This window comes from Carettochelys insculpta, chromosome 8 (genome assembly GCF_033958435.1).
Source record: "Carettochelys insculpta isolate YL-2023 chromosome 8, ASM3395843v1, whole genome shotgun sequence".
Lineage (NCBI taxonomy): Eukaryota > Metazoa > Chordata > Testudines > Carettochelyidae > Carettochelys > Carettochelys insculpta.
This window is the reverse complement of record NC_134144.1, coordinates 6,549,515-6,572,482: the sequence shown is the minus strand read 5'-3', so window position 1 is coordinate 6,572,482 and position 22,968 is coordinate 6,549,515. Positions and strand designations below refer to the sequence as shown.

Below are 22,968 nucleotides of genomic sequence, written 5' to 3'. Positions count from 1 at the left end.
CATAGAAGCTAATCAGATTGGTCAGGCAGGACTTGCCCCTGGTGAATCTGTGTTGTCTACTTTTGATCACTTTCCCCTCTTCCAAGTGCTTCAGAATGGATTCCTTGAGGACTCCCTCCATTATTTTCCCAGGGGTTGAGGTAAGGCTGATGGGTCTATAGTTCCCTGGATTGTCCTTCTTTCCTTTTTTAAAGATGGGCACTACATTTGCCTTCTTCCAGTCATCTGGTATTTCCCCCGATCTCCAAGAGTCTTCAAAGATAATGGTCAAAGGTTCAGCAATGACCTCTGCCAATTCCTTCAGTACCCTGGGGTGCATTAAATCCAGATCCATGGACTTGTGCACATCTAGTTTTTCTAGATAGCTCAGAACTTGTTCCTTCCCATACTGCATCATCTAGGACCGTCATGGGGAAGTTGACTTTGTCCGTGAAGACTGAGGCAAAAAAAAAGCATTGAGTACTTCAGCTTTTCCTGCATCATCTGTCACTAGGTTACCTCCCTCATCCAGTAATGGCCCCACACCTTCTCTGATAACCCGTTTATTGTTCACATGCCTGTAGAAACCCTTCTTTTTACTCTTCACATCCCTTGCCAGCTACAGTTCCGATTGTGCTTTCGCTCTCCTGATTACTGCCCAGCATTCTCCAGCCGTATGTTTATACTCCTCCTTAGTCAACTGTCCACATTTCCGTTTCTTGTATGCATCATTTTTGAATTTAAGCTGACTATGGATGTCCCTGTTAAGCCAAGCTGGTTGCCTACCATGTTTGCATTTCTTACTACGCAGCGGGATTGTTTGTTCCTGTGCCTTCAGTAAGACTTCTTAAAATACTTCCAGTTCTCTTTAACTCTTTTCCCCTTCATCTTTGTTTCCCAAGGGATCCTGCTCATCTGGTCTCTTAGGGAGTCAAAGTCTGCTCTTCTGAAATCAAGGGTGTGTATGCTACTGCTCACCCTTCTTTCTTTTGTCTGGATCCTGAAATCTACAATCTCATGGTCGCTGCAGCCCAGGTTCCCTCCCACTTCTATTTCTTCTACTAGTTCTTCCCTGTTTGTGAGCAACAGGTCAAGTTGCGCACGGCCCCTGGTCGGTTCCTTCAGCACTTGTACCAAGAAGTTATCTCCAACATTCTCCAGAAACTTCCTGGATTGTCTGTGTGCTGCTGTATTGGTCTCCCAACAAATGTCTGGATGATTAAAGTCTCCCATGAGAACCAGGGCCTGTGATTTGGAAGCTTCACTAAGCTGCCCGAAGAAAGCCTCATCTATCTCCTCTCCCTGATCTGGCGGCCTATAACAGACACCAACTACAACATCACCTCTGTTACTTCCACCTCTAAGCTTAACCCAAAGACACTCAACTGGATTTTCTCCTTCCTCATACTGGAGCTCCGAGCAATCACACTGCTCCCTCACACAGAGCGCAACTCCTCCTCCTTTTCTCCCGTCTGTCCTTCGTAAACAATTTATAACCTTCCATGACTGTGCTCCAGTTATGCAAATCGTCCCACCAAGTCTCCGTTATTCCAACCACCTCATACTTGTGTGACTGTGCCAGGGCCTCTAATTCTTCCTGTTTGTTCTCCAGGCTTCTAGCATAAGTGTACAAGCATCTTAGAGAAGGGGCCAATTGGCCCACTTTCTCCTCTTCACCCAGGAAACCCACTTGATTGTTCCCTCCTCCTTCCCCACATACCTCCAGGCTTGTGTCACCTAATCCCCCCACACCCATCTCAACGTGCCATGGGCCGCAATCCGTTAACTCTTCCAGCGGCCTGGGCACTAGTAAATTTTGTGGGGTGTCCTAGCCTCTGGGATATGGCCAAAAATGGGGGATTCACTGTGGAAGGAGGCTGCTGTGGAGCAGGATGGATGTGGGGGTGTGAGGTCTGGGATGCAGGAGGTGGCAGGGGATTGGGGCACTTACCTGAAGCAGGTCCCATTTGGCAGGAGGGAACAGGGGGATCTGCACCATCCTGTGCTTGCAGGCAGCATCCTGCACCACTCCCATTTGCCATAATTTCTGGCCAATGGAAGTGAAGGGGGTGGAGCCTACAAGCAGAGTGTAGGGTCAGAGTACTTCCCTGGGCTAGTGGTGATGCATGTGGATCCAGTCTGGGGGGAGGAATGGCAGCATGCAGAATTGCTTTCTCCTTCCACCCACCTTCCCACCAGGCATACCCAGCCTGGACTGCAGCCCTAAAGACCCTTTCATAATCCAGCCTCATGGGTGGAGGAGTGCCAAGGCTTGGAGCTTCTGATCCACAGCATTGGGACTTGCTGCAGGCCAGATCAAATGAAAATGGGGGCCTGATCCAGCCCACAAGCTGTAGGTTTCCCATCCCCATCTATTGCAGGGGAAAACTCTCTTGTCTTGATTCATGAGATGTGCACACCTACAGTGCAGTGGACATATGTGATACATCTTGAAGAGTAGCTATTACAGAAACTCTTTTTTATATTACCTCTATATGTAGCAGGGGGTTCGGAGAAGAGCTACGCAACTGATCTCAAGGACTTCCTCTTGTTTTAGTTTAACAAAGAGAAGGCTAAAGGTAGATGTGATCACAGTCCATTAAAACCTGCATGGGCAAAAGAAATATGATAATGGGGCCCTTCAAAGGCTTAACATGATCCAGTAGGTGGAAGGTGAAGCTATGCACATTTAGGCTAAAAATAAGAAGCAATTTTTCAGTTACTTTTTCCTTCCTTTTCCCTGCTTTGTATCTACTTCACATAGTCTATAAACTGTTTTCTTGGATGTCCTGTTCTCTGCCTTCAAACTCAGATCTCAGATGCTTCCCTATCAGGATTCCCTTAATCAGTCCTTTTTTACATGCCCATATCATCTCTGTCTCCTCTCTTTCAGCTTCCCTTTAATACTGTAGAAATACCATTTGGAAACCATTTTGCATGTGATCCAGCAATGTCACACTCTCTCACTGCCCCCAAACATCTGGGCAGGTGATAACATGTGGGAGGCGGGTAGGAGTATCTGGTCTGGGCAGCATTTGAGATGTGGGAGCAGGCTAGGGATGGAGGGCATGGGGGTTGGGTGTGGGAGACAGCTCTGGGTGAGGATGAGAGGTTTCAAGTCTTCTCAGAGTGCCTCTCTTTGGTTAACCATATCTCTTATCTATCAGAAAAAAACTAATCTTGCTATGGGTTTGTATAGTTGTCTCTTAAGTAGTCTGAGTTCTTTCATTTTATCATAAATCACTAGACTTGTGCCTGACTTACCCTGTACTGAGCACTGTCAGTGAAGTAAACCAAGGGATATGGTGAATTCTGTATCACTGAATATTTTAAAATCAAGATGGAATGTTTGTCTAAAAGATGCACCCTAGTTCAAGGAAGAGTAATTTAGAAATATTTTACATCCTGGATTACACAGGAGGTCAGACTAGATAATCACAATGGTCCCTTCTTTAGAATCTCTGAGTTCAGCTGGGACTTATGCTCCCAACTTCCTTAGGCATTTTTGAAAATTTCCTTTGGCTGCTAGTGTAGCTGTGGCACACAGTTTTCAGTAGTGTTGTAGTATGATTGTGTCTCGCTCATGTTTGCTGTGACAGCCTTCTTTCTGTAACGTTGCTGAAAACAGTTTGCCTCATTTACATTAGTAGATAACTTATGTTCATTTTATGTTCCACACCAGTTTATGTAGTTAGAGAGAGAGAGAGCAACAGGTGTACCTAACCTGAATGGCATTGTGACATGGCTAATGTGTTCCCATGACCACCACACCAAAATTACAACCTTTTCTTTTGCTAATAACTATTGTCATCAGAGGGTCACTTTCATAATGGACAGAGGGCTTTCATTTCTGATGTTGGCAGACTGGTCTGAAGACTCAGTAGCTTCATTACAAACAACGGGTCAACAAGTTCTCACATAATAGCTGTTTGTGTTATTAATCATTCCATGGGGCATGGGTTAACAACAATTAGTTAACAGGTTGTCTTGAAGCTGAATCAGTATAATAAAATGCAAAAAGGAGTAGTCTGAGAGGCATCTGTAAGCGATAATTGCAACATAATCAATAACAAATTATTTATAAATGTGTTCACTAATTCATTTTTGTGATTTATAAATTCACAGAAGTGATGTTTGCTTATAAATGTTATTGAGATTATTACAATAAGTACATGATGAGTACATATGACAAGAAGATTATTTTTTTCAAACAATACCTTCTGGGTTCCTTGTACATGCCTTAAGGTTGCACTAGATCAGGATGGATTGATTTAAATCAAGGCACTTTACATCATTGATATAAATCACAAAAAAAAATAAAATAAAATAAACCAAGTTACCAGAAAGGCTAGGACTGAGTGCGCTTAGAGTGCACTTAATTTTGGAATAATAGTGGGGGTTGGCTTATTTTGAAATAGGTAAACCTCATTGCACAAAGAATAATGCCTGGCTAAAGGGATTGAAAAAATCAGGCACCATGAGGGCTGCTGTTTTGAAAAAAGAGCCCGTGGAGCGTCTACACACATTTTCTTTCTAAAGAAACTTTAGAAAGCAAGTGCTCTTCCACTCCCATTTCAGGAAGAGCACTTTAGAAAGGAGTGCCATGTTTGTTCATTTTAATTTTGAAAGAATGCTTTTTGTGTGTAGGTGCTCCACTGGATATTTCGAAAGAGCCCCTTGCTAGTGTAGACACGGCCTTTGTGTGTAGCAGCCTTATTTTGAAATAAGCTCTTCCAGAATAGCTTATTTCAAAATAAGGTTTCTATGCAGACATATTGGCTACGTCTAAACTTGCATTCCTCTTTTGAAGGAAGAATGAAAATGAGGAAAAACTGAAATGCAAATGAGGCACTGATTTACATATCTCATGCTTTATTTGCATAATCTCTTTTCAGAAGAGATTTGTTCAAAAGAAAAAAAGCAGTGTAGACAGTGCTTTATTGAAAATAAACCCCGTCGTTAAAAGAACCCTTATTCCTAAAAAAAAAAATTAGGATGTAGATGAAGCCATCCTGAGACTTGTCAGCATACTCAATCTGCAGCACATATAGGCAGCACGGTGGTGGTGGTTGGCAGGAGTGGGGCATTAACCACATACTCCAAAAGTAGCCAGAGATGGATTGTGGATATAGGGAGCAAAAAGCCCCCACCTGGCTGAAGCCCATGAATGAGGTGGTATTCACACTCATACAGTTTTGGGCTGGGTCTGGTAATGGCTTGACACCCACGGGATTGCATCAGGTTTGGGTTGTTATGGTGTAGTCAGGTTCAGGTCTGGCTTTAAAATTGGATGAGAGTAGATCTCTACATGGTAAAGAAAGCACATAATAATCTCTCTTATTCAATATACATTAAACATGATGAAATGTCTGGCTTGTAACAGCAACATTTATAAAGTGCTCTACAAAGCTGAACTAACTTGAAGTCTATCGTATAATCAAAATTGCCTACTTTAACATGCCTAATTGAATTGTGTAGGCTATGCACCATGTGTTGTAGTCATTTAAAACATCACTGAAAGTTCGATAGAACCCTTAGCAAAATTTAAATCTACAAAATTCAGTCATGCTCTTGTGAAGTATGCATACTTTACACCAATGTTTATTTTATACTTTAATCATAAATATAGTTGCATTCTCAAATGTAGGCCTGTATTGAGGATGACACAGGAAATGTTCTCAGGAGTTACATAATCACTTGTTCCAGTGATGGGCCCAAACTCTCTTGAAAATGTCAAAGTCAAAACACAGACACCTACTCTGTGGGTGTTCCGAGGCTGGGACACTCACAGGGAAAAACTAGTAACTCAGAGAACCTACTGAGACCAAGCTCCCCTCTCTAACTCCCTGCACCCATCCTGTGCCTCTTGCCCATTGGTCTACCGCTCCCACCCATCCCTTCCCTGCAGTGATCTTAGAGGCTACGTCTACACGTGAAGCCAACATCGAAATAGCTTATTTCGATGTAGCAACATCGAAATAGGCTATTTCGATGAGTAACGTCTACACGTCCTCCAGGGCTGGCAACGTCAATGTTCAACTTCGACGTTGCGCGGCACCACATTGAAATAGGCGCAGCGAGGGAACGTCTACACGCCAAAGTAGCACACATCGAAATAACGGTGCCAGGCACAGCTGCAGACAGGGTCACAGGGCGGACTCAACAGCAAGCCGCTCCCTTAAAGGGCCCCTCCCAGACACAGTTGCACTAAACAACACAAGATACACAGAGCCGACAACTGGTTGCAGACCCTGTGCCTGCAGCATGGATCCCCAGCTGCCGCAGCAGCAGCCAGAAGCCCTGGGCTAAGGGCTGCTGCCCACGGTGACCATAGAGCCCTGCAGGGGCTGGAGAGAGAGCATCTCTCAACCCCTCAGCTGATGGCTGCCATGGCGGACCCTGCTATTTCGAAGTTGTGGGACGCGCAACAACTACACGGTCCCTACTTCGACGTTGAACGTCGAAGTAGGGCGCTATTCCTATCCCCTCATGGGGTTAGCGACTTCGACGTCTCGCCGCCTAACTTCGAAGTTAACTTCGAAATAGCGCCCGGCGCGTGTAGCCGTGATGGGCGCTATTTCGAAGTTAGTGCCGCTACTTCGAAGTAGCGTGCACGTGTAGACACGGCTAGAGTGTTGCAAACAGCTGATTTGTGGCATTCAGGAAGTTCTGGGGAGGAAGGAGAATGGGGTGCACTGAGGGAAAGAGGCAAGGTGGAAGTAGGATTTGAGAGAAGGAGTGGATGGGGGAGTGGGTCCAGCATCCTCCCCATCTAGAGGGGATGTCAGTGCCTATGAGTCCAAGTATATAATTTACTCACTTCTTCCACTATAAGAATGATGACAACATTTTTATTACCACTATTTACTTTCCTTTGGAAGTGGAATTCCACAAGTCTCATTTAATTTACAACCATGTTCTCTGAAAGTCTTTCTCTAAAATCACTGATGTTTCCACAACCATATATGTGTAATGTATATTTACATGGTGGGGGAAATGGATAAAGTTTTGCATCTCAAAAGGGAGTGATTTGCTGTATTCAGGGTAATTATATATTTAACAACTGTGCTGGAGCATATTCTAACAAAATAACCAAGTGATGTCATGGCAACAAGAATCAGTACTAACACATTAAAGATTACTAGTTATAAAACATTTGTTTGCTTTCCTGTTGCTGCTGGGGACTAATATACTTAACTCTTATTAATGGTAAAGGGAGCAAGGTGTTAAAATCCAAAAATCAAGGATACCCTATATTTATAATATAGAATGAAACAATTTAGATGTTAAAGGGATGAAAATGAAATGTGCATATTTATTTATATCAGTCATGGCCAGGTCATGGGCAGTCAGAGTCTGAGACAATCAGAGCCAGAGTCTGCACTCACAAGAAGAGAGTCAAGAGGATGCTGAGCCAGCATACTGAGAGGTCAGAAGCAGTAGACAAACCAGAGATCAGGTCCATAGGTAGGGAACTAGAGTCAGGCTACTTCAGGATCTCAGAGGTTCGGAAGTAGGAGTCAAACTGGAAGTCAGGAATCACATGTCTGATGCCAGCAGATCAAGCTGGGGACCACAAGGTATCCAGTATGGAGCAGGGCAGAGCTCAGTTGTTCAGAAAGCTTCTTATTCCTGCTGCTGGCCTTTAAATAGGACCAGCAGGACAGTCAGTGGCTCTAGGACTCATTTATGCTGGGCCTGATTTTTGTTGGTCTCAGAAAGCAGTTGTTAGTAGGCTGTCAGGTAGAGGATTGGAGCATGACTTCTCACATGACCTCTGGGGGCACACATTAGAGGTCCATAGGTCACAACAATATCCTGATTCCTAACACCAAGGAGTAATAAAACAATTGGGTAATCAGTCATTGTGTATTGTGAGGCTGCAACTGAATACAATGAGCTGAATTACAGTACTAGCACCCTGTCTCTCAGCTTGCAGCTACTCAATTTATTGATCTAGATGTGCTGCATTGCGTAATGGATATGGCTTGATATTTGCAAATATGGGGAGAGGGAGGGCCAAAAAAAATCTTTGATCAGACAAAGGGTTTTTTATGCAGACCAATATAACTTTCTACAGAATTACTGAATGTTTGAACTGAGGTTCAGGACAGTCCCTGACTGACTTGTTCACACATTCACAACTTAGATCCTGCAGAAATTAAATGCCAAGTCCTGCTGGCTTAATTTATCTGAGTAATTCTGTTGATTTCAATAGAACTACGTGCACAAGTGAGATGAGAGTTAATTCTAAAAGAGCCATAAAGATGTCCAGTGTATAGGCTATTCCAGGAATAATTTCGTTACTATGCTGCATTACTGTCCTTCACACTTGAACAAAGACTACACAAAGACTATGTCTTGGTTACAGTGATTTGTCAATAGAAGTTTTTGTTGGCAGATATCTTCTGATAAAACTTCTGTCGACAGATCGCAGCCAAACTGCCAAGCAGATCACAATAGTTATCTGTTCTGTCAGCAGAGAGCGACTGGACTGCTCAGCCCCTCTTGTGACAAAACAGCTAACTGGAAGCACAGCAGACAGAGCTGCCTGATGTCCCAGAAGCCCTGTCTGTTGACAGAGGGCCCCCTGGAACATCCAGACCGGATTTCTGTTGACAGATCTCTGTTGACACAGACATTATGTCTTGCGGGGAGTGAGATGAAACTGTCGACGAAAGTGCTGCATTCTGTCAATTTACTGTTGACAGAACTCCTTGGAAATTTGGACATTCTCTGGCTTTTGTTAAAAAACCACCAGTTTTGTTGACCAAATCCTCTAGTGTAGACATAGCCAAAGTGTGAATTCTGAAGGCCAATTTTTTCCTGGCTCCGTGCATGAAGGGCAGAGGGTGCAAGGAGCTTTTTTTCTCTATCTTGTGCCTCCTACAGAAGGGACAGAGAGAGGACAAGAAGCAAGCAGTCCCTATGTTTAGCCTAGTATAAAGTCTGTTCCTTCTGTGTGAAAAGCATATTGATTGTAAAAAGTATGAATGCAGAACTGTTGGAGGAAATGAAATCCATTTCTCATGCAAGGATCTGGATACATGACTTCTGTACTTGCCCCAGCCCTCACCCCAGTGTGATGGAATAGTGGTTCCAGTCCCTCCATACATGGAGCAAGGGGGAAGGAATTTTGAGCTAGTGTATTTGCGTAGATGTGAGCTTGTGGCACCTCCCTAGTCACTCCCATTGTCATCCTCTGCAAATGCCTTGTTGGTGCCAGTTTCCACAGCACATACACAGGCAGCTTGGTGTATCTGTTCTGCCAATGGAAGTCCCACTCATTTTTCTTTCAGGGCTTAAAGAATGACTCTGTGGCTGAATTTGTTTGCAGTGAGTGAATTCATTTATATGCGCTGAGTAGCACAAATGATGGATGATGCAACCTGTCCATTTCTGTGGTGCTACAGAGATTGGGGAGGCACAATCTATCTCAGAGCTCCACCTCATTGGGTACTGTTTTCCATTGCCCCCAATGCTGAGCCCTTAAGTGGTGGGCAGAATCTGTCTCTGGCTACGTCTACACGTGCCCCAAACTTCGAAATGGCCATGCAAATGGCCATTTCGAAGTTTACTAATGAAGCGCTGAAATGCATATTCAGCGCTTCATTAGCATGCGGGTGGCAGCGGCGCTTCGAAATTAACGCTCCTTGCCGCCGCGCGTCTCGTCCAGACGGGGCTCCTTGTCGAAAGGACCCCGCCTACTTTGAAGTCCCCTTATTCCCATCAGCTCATGGGAATAAGGGGACTTCGAAGTAGGCGGGGTCCTTTCGAAAAGGATTCCCGTCTGGATGAGACGCGCAGTGGCAAGGCGCGTCAATTTCGAAGTGCCGCTGCCGCCTGCATGCTAATGAAGCGCTGAATATGCATTTCAGCGCTTCATTAGTAAACTTCGAAATGGCCATTTGCATGGCCATTTCGAAGTTTGGGGCACGTGTAGACACGGCCTCTTAGTCCTTATATACACATTACCCTTGGTGGTATATGATTTTGCTTTGGATACTTTACATATATAGTTCATTTGTTTTGAATGGAGATGATTAATTAATTGAGGTATGTGACTGACACAGATATTTACCACCATGTTTGCAGGGTTTGCCCGAAGCATGAACTGTGCAAGAGTTGCCTGTGTTTTTGCAGGACTGTACTATATGAATATGCTCAGGTTTCTTTAGTTTGATTTTTACATTCACTTAGGGCACTAAAGGGATAGTCAAATAATGATAATGATCTGAAAGAAAGATTATTGAACACTATTATGCACATTATTGAATTGTAATCTTCTTTGGAATCTGCAATTTAATCTTTTTGTCATGCATGATGGTTATCCAATTTTGTTCTTGTTTCCTGTATACTAAACAATGCTCATTTTAAACATACCCTAATAAAAGATAGATACAAGTTGTAAAAATCAGCAGCATTTTTTCTAACTTTGTGCTTCTTTTTAAAATAGTGAACAGTAAGTTCGTTTCTGCAGACATTAACCAGCACTAATATGAGCTCCAATCAGGACAGTATCACTAAGCCCCACAGAAAAAGTTGTAAACACAGTATCACTGTTTTCCTATATTTTTCACTGTGCATATAACTGCTGTAAGAAGTTGCTTGGGCAGAACCTTAAAACTAATATTGTAAGGAGTAATTTACTGCAGGCACAAGTACTTAAACCATGTCTGAAAAGTTCAATGAACATACTGGTCCTGTGGATGAAGTAAGAGCAGTTTTGCTTTTTAATTAATGGCTTTTTTAATTAATCTAACTTTTACTAACCATTTCCTGTTATCTTAATGTTTATTTAAAAAAAATCAGGGTTATAAAGCTGAATAAGGGGAATTTATGTAGCCACAACCTTTGTCGGTGATTTTTATGAGTTTTCTTAACAAGCTAAGCAAGACATAGTATGCAATAAAACTGAGCTCTCCTGCTATTGTTTTCAACTTTTTCCTGAAGTTTCAGCTGTTTATAAAATAACTGTACCCCTGGTTCAAAATAAAAGAAAACTGGTAAAGTATTATGATATACTGATGAAATCAGTGACATTTGTAAAAGCAAATCTCTTGTATATTAAGGCTCATACAAGATTACTACAGATTGGTAACATATTAACGATATACCATTTATTGGATATATTTTACTGAGTTGCTTAGATTGTAGTTTGTTTCACAGATGGCTAATAACGAAGAATGGAAAATAGTTCTGGTTGGAAAGGACGAATAACAAAATTGAACAATAGTAGAATATCCTATTTTACCATCATATAATGTATGGATAATGTACCTACACTATCCTGGTCCTTACAATATCCTGCTTAGAAGCACAAAACAGTGGGAACCAGGCACGGTGACTACTCAGGCTCCCAGGGACTCTGTAGATAGCAATTTTCTGTTTTACCCATTCATTTAAGTTCCATTGTTGCTCTAATTTCCTGAGCCACTTCCCCCACAGTCCTGCACTATCTTCACACTTACCTCGGGACCGTGGAGTCCAACAACCAGATCTGGGCTCCTTCTCACTTTCCCAGCTCCTGGTGGTGCTGCCTTGTCCATGGCTCTATCAAATAGCTCTATCTATCAGTTTGGATGCTACAAACTGAACTGGCTCTAGCCCAGCAGCTTTCTTTATACAATCTTATACAACCTTGCTGGGCTCCTCCCATAGCTGCTCTAGGGAGTTTGAAGAACTTCTCTGCCGTGCTTTTCTGGAGTGAGGTATAGCAAGGCCACAAGTCCTGCACCAGGAACCCTTACTACCTCATCCACCCCATCACAAGATGAATCATCTTGAAAGTAGTCGGGGTCTGGGATGCAATACTGACCTCTACAGGATGGTTCTTCGGAGACACGGTTGCCATAATCTAGCAAAACCCTTATGCTTAAAGTTAAGCATGGTTGTGAGTAGTCTCACTGACTTCAGTTGCATCTGATGAAGTGGATTTTACCCATGAAAGCTTATGCCCAAATAAATCCATTAGCCTTTGAGTTGCCACAGGTCTCCTTGTTGGTTTTGCAGTTCCACACTAAAACAGCTAGCTCGCTGAGACTTGACATCAGTTGGACAGCACTCAGGCTTAAAAATAAGCGTGTGCTTAAATGCTTTGATGGCCTGACATCTGTATTAGTGCTGCTTTTATCTTAGTGCTGATTTTTCTCTTTTAAATAGTTGCATTTATTTATATTACACATATTTATTTATTTATTTTTCAATTACTTTGTCTTTTATCTGGCTTTTTTTTTTTTGCTCATTTTATTTTACAAAAAGGCAGGATATTTTGCTATTTTGTGTCCCTTCATGAATGTTTTTACATACCATGTGAAATGAGGCTGGGATCAGAAGCTCTGCGTACTTCTATATTCTCTCTTCCATAGGTGTCATCAGTGATCATATTCCACATTCTTCTGTATGTTAAGGCCCCAGTGAGCAGCCATGCAATGGGCCTTGTTTGTCCAGATAGTGTTCCGCTCAAATGAATTGAACTCTACATAGACACAGGGGTCGATCTACTTGGAGCTCTTTGCAGAACTGAGGCCTAAAAATGAAAATTTAACTCAGTTTTTTATTTGTTCATGTGTAACTCCAGTACACTGCTCTGAGATCACCTACTTGATGGACACACCTCATCAATTTTCAATCATACAAATGTGATATGTATATGGACTATAGTGGCAGATGATTTATCTTAAAACAAAACTCAGCACATACCCATAGTGCATACTTGTCTTTGGTAAACCATTATGCCTCAATTTAAAGAAAATCTGTTTACACTGGACTACTGTTTGTACTGTTTATATTGACCATCTCCCAAGCAAATTGTAGGGCTTTTCTTCTGGCTGAGATGTAATGGCTGTCCTTCATTTAAAGTAATTATGTATTTGATATGAAAATGTGGGGTTTTTTCACTCTTCCTATTCTCTCAGTTATCATCCTGAAAGGGAACTTGCCCAATACCTTCAAAAGACAAGCTTGGGAACCTACATTCATAACTCTGCTAGCTAGACACTAAAAATCATGGACTCGGAAATGCTGGTTTAATGGCTCATTACAACAATTTGTAACCTACTAACCTTCTTTTGTCCTATGACTGCAGAGTTGTTAAAATGAAGTGGGCAATTAAATGGTCTCCTGTGACACTGTTAAACATAAGAGGTTAACGCATCTATCCCAGCTTCTGTTTAGCTATGACATTGAATACTTTTTCCAGAGCTGAACAGTAGCTCTGTGAAGCATCAATTTCTCATCCACTACTAGAAGTTAGTCCAATAAAATATATTACCTCATCTACCTTTTATCTATCATTTTATGTGGCATTCTAGTACTGTACAAAGGAACAGAAAATAAGATATGGCGATTCCATGATTAGAAAATACACTTTTAAAATGTTACATCAAATGTTGCACCTCTAAAGATTACATTTTTATTTAACTAAATTCACATTAGAGAGGGGTTGAACTGGTTTAAAAGATACAGGAATCTCCAAACAATCCTGTGAGCAAGTCTGTGTCCAGAATTGCCAGGCCCCTGGGCAAGGTGGTTGTGGTGGATGGGGAGGGCCTCGGGATCCAGGAAAGGGTGGGGTCTTGGATGCCAGGGGCAGGGCTAGGGGGCCAGCTTTGCCTAGACAACTCTTCACCACTGCCCAGCCTACACTGCCCAGAGCTCCTTGGTGAGTTAAAGGGCCCAGGTTGCTTCCACAGTAGCAGCAGCCAGGAACTGTGATTTTTAAATGAGACTTTGTATATTGAAGAAGTCATTTGTTTTCAAGAGCAGAAGAGACTAAAGACATTATGCTCAGACTGGTCAAGATCCTGGTTATTCTTTCATGGGTCACTATTTAGAAGTCAGTATTCTTTGCCTTTGATGGTAAATCATGAAAGATAAGGGTTAGAAGAGACCTCAGGAAGTCATCAATTCAAGTCCCTGTTCAAAGCAGGACCATTCCCAACTAAATTATTCACACCAGAGCTTTGTCAAGCTTTGTTTTAGCAACCTCTAAGGATGGAGATTCCACCTCCTCCCTGGATAACCCTCTCAGAGATTCACCACCCTCATAGTGAAATATGTTTCCAATATCCAACCCAGATCTCCCCCACTGCAACTTGAGACCCTTGCACCTGTTCTGTCATCTGCCACCACTGAGAAGAGCTGAGCTCCATCCTCCCTGGGATTATGCCCACATGGGGTAGTTAGAGTGCAACTCCTTGGTGTGCTCTGCAGTTCACACCTCTGTAATCTGCACAGTGGAACTGGTTAGATAGTGTGAATCAAAAAAGAAACTCTTAAAATAAACTATGTTGCTAAAGTTTGGCATATGTATTTCTCTGGAAAAGCTGCTCATGTGACACTGATAAAATACTGTTCAAAAATGCATCCACAAAAGAAAAAACTATTGAAATGTGTAGTACAATGTGTAGATCCGTGGCTGTTAGACAGGATGGGTAGGAATGGTGCCCCAGAACCTGGGACTAAGCCAACCCTGATTACAGGATGAGTCCCTGCTCTGAGGAGTATAAAGAGCTAGGTTTAAGTGATAATAGGGTGTAGGTGGGAGAGAGAGCTTTATAGAATTGTCACCAGGGCACTGATTCAGTAGAAGGCAGGCAGTGCAGAAAAAGGAAGCTAAGAGCAGGGAGACCTGAGAAAGACTGATTAGAACAGGAGAAAAAGTCAAAATCTCTCAAGGCAGAGAGGTTAGAGAGAGATGCTGACTAACAAAGGAAGAGAAAGGGAGACTCAGAAAGGGAGTAAAGAGGTATGAAGTGGCCCAGGGAGAATTGTGTTATGGGAAAGGATCCACCATAGTTCAACGTCCTGTGTGGAAACAACATTCAAGGGTGGGACTGTGTTCCTATAGCAGTCCCAAGGAGGGGGTGGACAAGCCCTTCAGACAATACTTGAACCCAGCAAGGGAAAGGTGGATCGAACTGAGGGCAGGCTAAAGAAAAGCCCCAGATAATGTAAAACACTTTTTGTTTCTGGTAAGGACAGTTTTGGCTTTTATTGTGGAAAATGGGGTCCCTGAAAGGTCTGCACTAAAGATTATGAACTGGCTGGTGTGTTGAGTGAGTGGATAAGTTACCATGCAGAATGGCTGCTGCAGCACCTGAGTGACTGCCAACAGGGGGTGCTAATACAGTAAGGAGCAGCTATGCCATTCTTGACTATGAATGGATGCCAAGTGGTGAGTGGACCCTGTATCAAGAGACATACATTTTTAAAAAATGTGAATTAAAATGATAGCTGCCTCATGTTCTGAATTTGGGAATTTAATTGCCCTATGCCCAATGACATAGGGAAGGGTAGAAGAGATGTTCTGGAGGCCAAATTTAGGTTACTAGGAAAGAGACTGAAATCCAGAACATCTTTGGTGGCATTCTCTGAAATGCTTCCAGTTCCACGCGCAGGGCCAGATAGACAGGCAGAACTTCAGAGTCTCAATGCGTGGATGAGACGATGGTGTAGGGAAGAGGGGTTTAGATTTATTAGGAACTGGGGACACTTTTGGGGTAGGGGGAGCCTATACAGGAAGGATGGGCTCCACCTAAATCAAGGTGGATCCAGACTGCTGGCATTAAACATTAAAAAGGACATAGAGCAGTTTTTAAACTAAGAGGTGGGGGAAAGCCGATTGGTGCGGGGGAGCACCTGGATCGGACGGAGACTTCTCTTACACGAGGCTCCATAGACAGGGATTCCCTAGAAGTTAGTCAGATAGGGAACGTGGGAAATAATATATGGGCAAGATCAGATGTAAAACAATCATGCATAAAAAAATCCACCGTGTCTGTGAAAGGCGGACATATAAATAGTGGTAGTTTTCTAACATGCTTTTACACTAATGCTAGGAGTCTGTCTAATAAGATGGGTGAACTGGAGTACCTCATATCAAAGGAGGAAGTTGACATAATAGGCATCTCAGAAACATGGTGGAATGAGGACAATCAGTGGGACACTATCATACCGGGATATAAATTATATCGGAAAGACAGAACAGGTCGTGCGGGTGGCGGAGTGGTACTATATGTGAAGGATAATATAGAATCAAATGAAGTAAAAATCCTAAAGGAATCAAAATGTTCCATAGAATCATTATGGATAACAATTCATTTCTCTAATATGAATATGGCATTAGGAATATATTACCGACCACCTAACCAGGACAGTGATAGTGATGCTGAAATGTTAAGGGAGATTAGAGAGGCTATCAAAATAAAAAACACAGTAATAATAGGAGATTTCAATTATCCCCATATTGATTGGGTGCATGTCACCTCAGGACGGGATTCAGAGATTAAATTTCTTGATGCCTTAAATGACTGCTTCTTGGAGCAGCTAGTACAGGAACCCACAAGGGGAGAGTCGGTTCTCGATCTAGTCTTAACTGGAACGCAGGATCTGGTCCAAGAGGTAACTGTTACTGGACCGCTTGGAAATAGTGACCACAATATAATAACTTTTAATATTCCTGTGTTGGGAAGAACACCGCAGCGGTCAAACACTCTGGCATTTAATTTCAAAAAGGGGAATTACACTAAAATGAGGAAGCTAGTTAAACAGAAACTAAAAGGTAGAGTAATTAAACTAAAATCCCTGGAAGCTGCATGGAAACTGTTTAAAGACACCATACTAGAGGCCCAACTTAAATGTATACCCCAAATAAAAAAACACAGTAAGAGACCTAACAAAGAACCACCATGGCTAAACAGCCATGTTAAAAAGGCAGTGAGAGAGAAAAGGGCAGCATTTAAAAAGTGGAAGTCAAATCCTAGTGAGGAAAATAGAAAGGAACATAAACACTCCCAAATTAACTGTCATAATGTAGTAAGAAAAGCCAAAAAAGAGTTTGAGGAACAGCTAGCCAAAAATTCAAAAAACAATAGTAAAATGTTTTTTAAATACATTAGAAGCAGGAAGCCTGCTAAAAAAGCAGTGGGGCCCTTGGATGATAAAGATATAAAAGGAGCGATCAAGGAAGACAGTGCCATTGCGGAGCGATTAAATGATTTCTTTGCTTCAGTCTTCACGGCTGAAGATGTTACAGAGGTTCCTAAATCTGAGCCAGCCTTTTTAGGCGACAAATCTGAGGAACTCACTCAGATTGAAGTGACATTAGAGGAGGTTTTGGAATTAATTGATAAGCTGAATAGTAACAAGTCTCCAGGACCAGATGGCATTCACCCAAGGGTTCTGAAAGAACTCAAATGTGAAATTGCGGAGTTATTAACAGTGGTTTGTAACCTATCCTTTAAATCCACTTTGGTACCAAATGACTGGAAGACGGCCAATATAACACCAATATTTAAAAAAGGCTCTAGAGGAGATCCTGGCAATTATAGACCGATAAGTTTAACATCAGTACCAGGTAAATTAGTAGAAACACTAGTAAAGAGTAAAATTGCAAGGCACATAGAAGAGCACGAATTGTTGGGCAAAAGTCAGCATGGTTTCTGCAGAGGGAAGTCGTGTCTGTCTAATCTATTAGAATTCTTTGAAGGGGTTAATAAACATGCGGACAAGGGGCACCCAGTGGACATAATATACCTAGATTTCCAGAAAGCCTTTGACACGGTCCCACACCAAAGGCTTTTATGTAAATTAGGTGGTCATGGGATAGGAGGAAAGGTCCTTTCATGGATCGGAAATTGGTTAAAAGACAGAAAACAAAGGGTTGGAATAAATGGTAAATTTTCACAATGGAGGGGGGTAACTAGTGGTGTTCCCCAGGGCTCAGTCCTGGGACCGATCCTGTTCAACTTGTTCATCAATGATCTAGAAAATGAGGTAAGCAGTGAGGTGGCAAAGTTTGCAGATGACACCAAGTTGTTCAGGACAGTCAAAAGCAAAAGGGATTGTGAAGAACTACAAGGAGATCTCAGCAAACTGAGTGATTGGGCAGCAAAATGGCAAATGAAATTTAATGTGGGTAAGTGTAAGGTAATGCATGTTGGAAAAAATAACCCAAATTACACGTACTACATGATGGGGTCAAATTTAGCTACGACAGATCAGGAAAGGGATCTTGGAGTTATAGTGGATAGTTCTCTGAAGACATCCACGCAGTGTGCAGCGGCAGTTAGTAAGGCAAATAGGATGTTAGGAATTATTAAAAAAGGGATCGATAATAAGACAAAAGATATCATACTTCCCCTATATAAAACTATGGTACGCCCACATCTCGAGTACTGCGTGCAGATGTGGTCTCCTCACCTCAAAAAAGATATATTGGCATTAGAAAAGGTTCAGAAAAGGGCGACTAAGATGATTAGGGGCTTGGAAAGGGTCCCATATGGGGAGAGGCTAGAGAGACTGGGACTTTTCAGTTTGGAAAAGAGGCGATTGAGGGGCGATATGATAGAGGTATATAAAATCATGAATGGTGTGGAGAAAGTGAATATAGAAAAATTATTTACCTTTTCCCATAATACAAGAACTAGGGGACACCAAATGAAATTGATGGGTAGTAGGTTCAAAACTAATAAAAGGAAATTTTTCTTCACACAGCGCACAGTCAACCTGTGGAACTCCTTGCCCGAGGAGGCTGTGAAGGCCAGGACTCTATTAGGGTTTAAAAAAGAGCTTGATAAATTTTTGCAGGTCAGGTCCATAAATGGCTATTAGCCAGGGATAAAGTATGGTGCCCTAGCCTTCATAACAAGGGCAGGAGATGGATGGCAGGAGATAAATCACTTGTCTTCTGTTCTCCTTCTCTGGGGCACCTGGCATTGGCCACCGTCGGCAGATGGGATGCTGGGCTTGATGGACCTTTGGTCTGACCCAGTATGGCCATTCTTATGTTCTTATGTTCTTATGTTCTTATGCTTATTCCTTCAATATAATCTCAGCTGTGTTCAAGAATTAGTGAAAACTCTAAAGAGAATGTCCATGTATCCTTGCTGTATGCAAATCCTCAGATGATAGTCCTCAGTGTGGTGCCTGCACTATTTTTAATCTTAGTGGGCAAAAGGGATTTTTAAAGAACATTGTAAATGAATGCTTTATTTGAAATACTGTATACTTTCAACAGTGTTTTCCGGGAATGTTGCAAACATGTGGAGTCAGCTGAAGCTTAAGAATTTTTAAGGTTATAAGGAGGCTTTTTAAAAGTCCTCAAAGTATATTTTTATAAGATTAGTAATCTCCCGACCTTCCTAAATGACAATCTGTTTTTAATAAAGCCCATGTAACCAAATTAATTGGAGCTGGTAATTAATCTTCTGTCTGATTCATTAATATTTAGAAAACATTTAAGAGTCTATGTTGATCAGAGAAGAGAGGCTGTAAAACCAAATGGAGGTAGATTGACTGTTTAGCAATATTATCCTGGATAAAGAAAAATATGCTTTTCTGAAGAAACGATATTACTACTTCTTATTCTTCTGGTATTGCTTTAAAAACAGATTTATTACTAAAGATGGGTTTAGGCAAAATCCCTGGCTCAACCCTAAACCTTAGAATGTTTAAAATATGCGTGAGGTTAATTTTTTGCTATGAGTGCCATCTGTATGATGGTCAGACCTAAATCCTTAATTTAAACCCCATGAAATATTTGGGCATGTGAAATCCAGTCCTAGTTGTGCATTATGAGCCCTTCCTTATAGTACAATTCCATACTGGTTACCTAATGCAATGCAGACTAGTCAAATCGAAGTATTTATCATGCAGGTGGTATCTTTGCTTTATAACAAATTGCACATTAAATGTTTGCCAAAAAGTTCAGACTTGGATGCTGAAATATACGTATCAATAACACTATACTTAAGGGTCTGATTGAAAGCTCAGTGAAGATGATTTTGGATTCTTTCCATGGATTTTTCAATGAGCTGTGGATCAGGGACTTAAGGTCAGATTTTCAAAGTTATGTAGGCACCTAAAGAAGCAGATAAGCACTTAGTGGGATTTACAGAGGAGCCAGATAAATTAGATGTCTAAATTCCATTGATTGCAGTGGACTTAGACACCTAACCCACTTAGGCTCCTAGTTTGATTTTCAAGACAGCTATCAGCATCTTTAGGCACTGACATACCTTTGCAAATCTAACCCTTGGTGCCTACATAATAAATAACCCAAATTTCCCCATAACTAACTAACTAACTAAAGCAAAAAGTAAACAGTTTAACTAGGACAACTTCTGCTAGTGCGCAAATGATAGTGCATATGCAGCACTAAATTATGCTGGAAGCAATATTAGTTGAAGATTGGGAAAAACATAAAGATGGCTTAAAGTTACATTTGTCTGAACACAAGTTTGTTACAGTGCAGAACTGAATCCAGGATTTTCAAATGAACAATGTCCTTAAAATTCCTGCAGTAGCACTGGCTAAACAATCTACAATGCGTTCTACTGGTTAAAGAATAACATGTTGCATATCAAATTGTACTCTGAAGTTCACGCTGTGATTTATGAAACTTGCAAATAAAAATGTGGTTACATTTTATATTATGTTGCTATGCTGCTGGCTGAACAAATTTGACTTTTCAGCAACATATATGCCACCACCAACAGGTTCATAAATGGCAATTTTAGTTAAACCATAAGCCCAGTTTGTTCTTTCGTTTATATCTATAAACATTAAACTCCCACAAACTTCAGTGAAGCTGCATGGGCAGAAGTGACATCAGAATGTGGTCATTATTTTCCATTATATTTCATTTTATAACATACATTTTTATCTTACTTCGAAAACTTACTGCTGTGCGAGCACCATAGGTGCATTCTTCCGATTTAAAGGAGATAGTGGCTTGGGCCACTTTTAACAAATAATATTTCTTCAGCAGTATACTCCAAGAAACACATATTTGAGAGAACAAGTAATGAGGTGTTATCATGTATAGGCCCCAGTGCTGCAAACATACCTGTGCGTAGCTTTAACTATATGCATTTCTGTTTGCAGGATTGGAGGCAGACTGCATATTACTAGGAGGGAATATTCAAACACCAATAGTGAGCAATGGAAAAAATAGACAAAGCTATATTCATGCAAAAATAAATTGATAGATAATTTGTTACACAAACTTGTACAGTAATTTCAAGAATTAATACTGCTCTTTATTTTCTTCCTAGGATTCAGAGTTTCCTGTAGATACTCAAGTGAATCCTTATCTTGCTCGTGCAAAGGAATGTACCCGACCACTGAAATCTGGAGTATACAAGTTGAGCAGCACTTTAAAAGTCCATGATCTAGCAGTCAGCTGGTAGGAACCTTAATACTTTATTCAGTTTATCATTATATAAATATGGATTCTTATCTTTCTAAAGTCAGAGAGAGAAATGTGCAGAAAGTGGTGAAAAAAATGTTCTTGTTAGACATCTCAAACAATTGTCAAAAGCACTATGCAGGCCAAGTGGACTATTCTGAATCCTTGATTTACCAAGCTAATCCTAAAGACCTACAAAGTTTACAGAATGCGTGCTCTGAGATTCTCATGCAGTTCATTTACTGCCATAATTTTCTCTCTTACGAAGGTGTAAATCTAGAATAAGTTAATTGACTTCGGTGAGTTCCTCCACATGAATGCTTTTGCTAGTTGGTGTAACTGAGAACAGATCCTAGCCATTAGAAAATATTTAAATTCCTGCGTCAGTGTCCTTTTCCCCTTTTTAGTCTACTTTGTCATACTGGATTTTCAAAACATATAGAAAGCATATATGATAGGCCAACATTGTTCATGTATTAATTAAAGTTAGCTGGAAGTTTGGCATAAAAATACATATTGTAGACATAAATACTGTGTTAGACTCAACTAATATTAATAGCCATTCTTTATAGACATTTAAAGGGTGTATAAATTGGTCTTCATGAGAAATAAAACTAAAAGAATTGGCTTGCCAAGGAATAACAGATAAGTATGATGGTAATGCTCATCTAAGTTGGGACCATTTATTTCCCCCTCCAATCTTCTACTTTTGAGAAAAGACCAGTAATTTGGACCAAATATGTACTGATTTTGGGAAGTTTTGTGTAAATGAGCAAGGATGAAGCTGCTAAAATTAACATCCAGTTGTGAGCCAAGCTACATTTTTAACTCAAGGGCTAAGTCCTCAGAGGTGTAAGTTGACAAAGCACCATTGACTTAAATTGATGTACAATAAATTACAGAACTTGGGTATCTAGCACCAGGACTCTTGAGCTGAAGTGCAGTGTTGTTATTAGCTGTTCCACCTTGTTGAGGGTATGCTGAGAGAGGGATAATATGTCCATGATGGTTGTCCCAGCTCAGCTAACTTTAGCATTAGAGCTGGAAAAATCATTTTGTGGAGGATCTCGCTTGGGCTGAAACTGAAGCTCTAGGACTCTGTGGAATTGGGAGGTCCCAGAGCTCAGGATTCAGCCTTAGCCTGAACATCTACACAGACATTTTGAGCTCTTCAGCCTGCACCCCTGGAGCTCCTAGGTCAGCTGTAGCCATGCCACAGGTCTTCTATGCTCATGTACTAGTACCCTGAAACGAGGGAGGTTTTGGTCACCAGAATTTTTACTCGAATATTTTTCCCTACCCTCCAACTTGTCTGTGTGCATCTCTGAATATAGGCTGGTAGCGCTGTAGTTCACAAAGCACTCTGGCTGGGGTGTTGTTGTGGCAGGAATCCACTCTTTTACCACCGTAACACGGCTTTAATGACAGTGTTGGAGGATGCTAAATGACCCTTGACGACAAAAATAGCTTCCTTTTGGTCAGCAGGTTTGTAATTAATATTTTTGAACAAAAATCTTTTATCTGATGGTGACTGTAAACTCTGGTTCTATGAGGCTGAATGAAAAAAAACATGAATGTTTTTGCAGTTGTGTGCAGTTCATTTCCTTGGGTCAAAAAATCAAGTTTTAAATTTAGATTAGTTAAATGTCATAGTTTACAAGCTATTGCATGCTCAACGTGCTTGCTAGGTACTTGGCTGAGGAAGAGTGAACATGAAAGTTATCTCTGAAAATAGGTTACAGCTAGCAGCAAAGTTCAGACTTTTGTAACAAATTATCTTATTGTTTTTCTTTTTG

At 41.3% G+C, this 22,968-nt stretch overlaps 1 protein-coding gene across 4 annotated transcripts in view; it reads left to right on the top strand.

Annotated features, from left to right (window-relative positions):
- SPAG16 (sperm associated antigen 16) overlaps positions 1-22,968 on the top strand; it is a 624,134-nt gene that overhangs the window by 70,494 nt on the left and 530,672 nt on the right. For all 4 annotated transcript variants that reach the window (XM_075000811.1, XM_075000810.1, XM_075000812.1 and 1 more), the window contains exon 10: positions 21,039-21,169. In XM_075000811.1, coding sequence (XP_074856912.1) covers positions 21,039-21,169 — 131 coding nt within the window. The remainder of the gene's footprint in view (positions 1-21,038; positions 21,170-22,968) is intronic.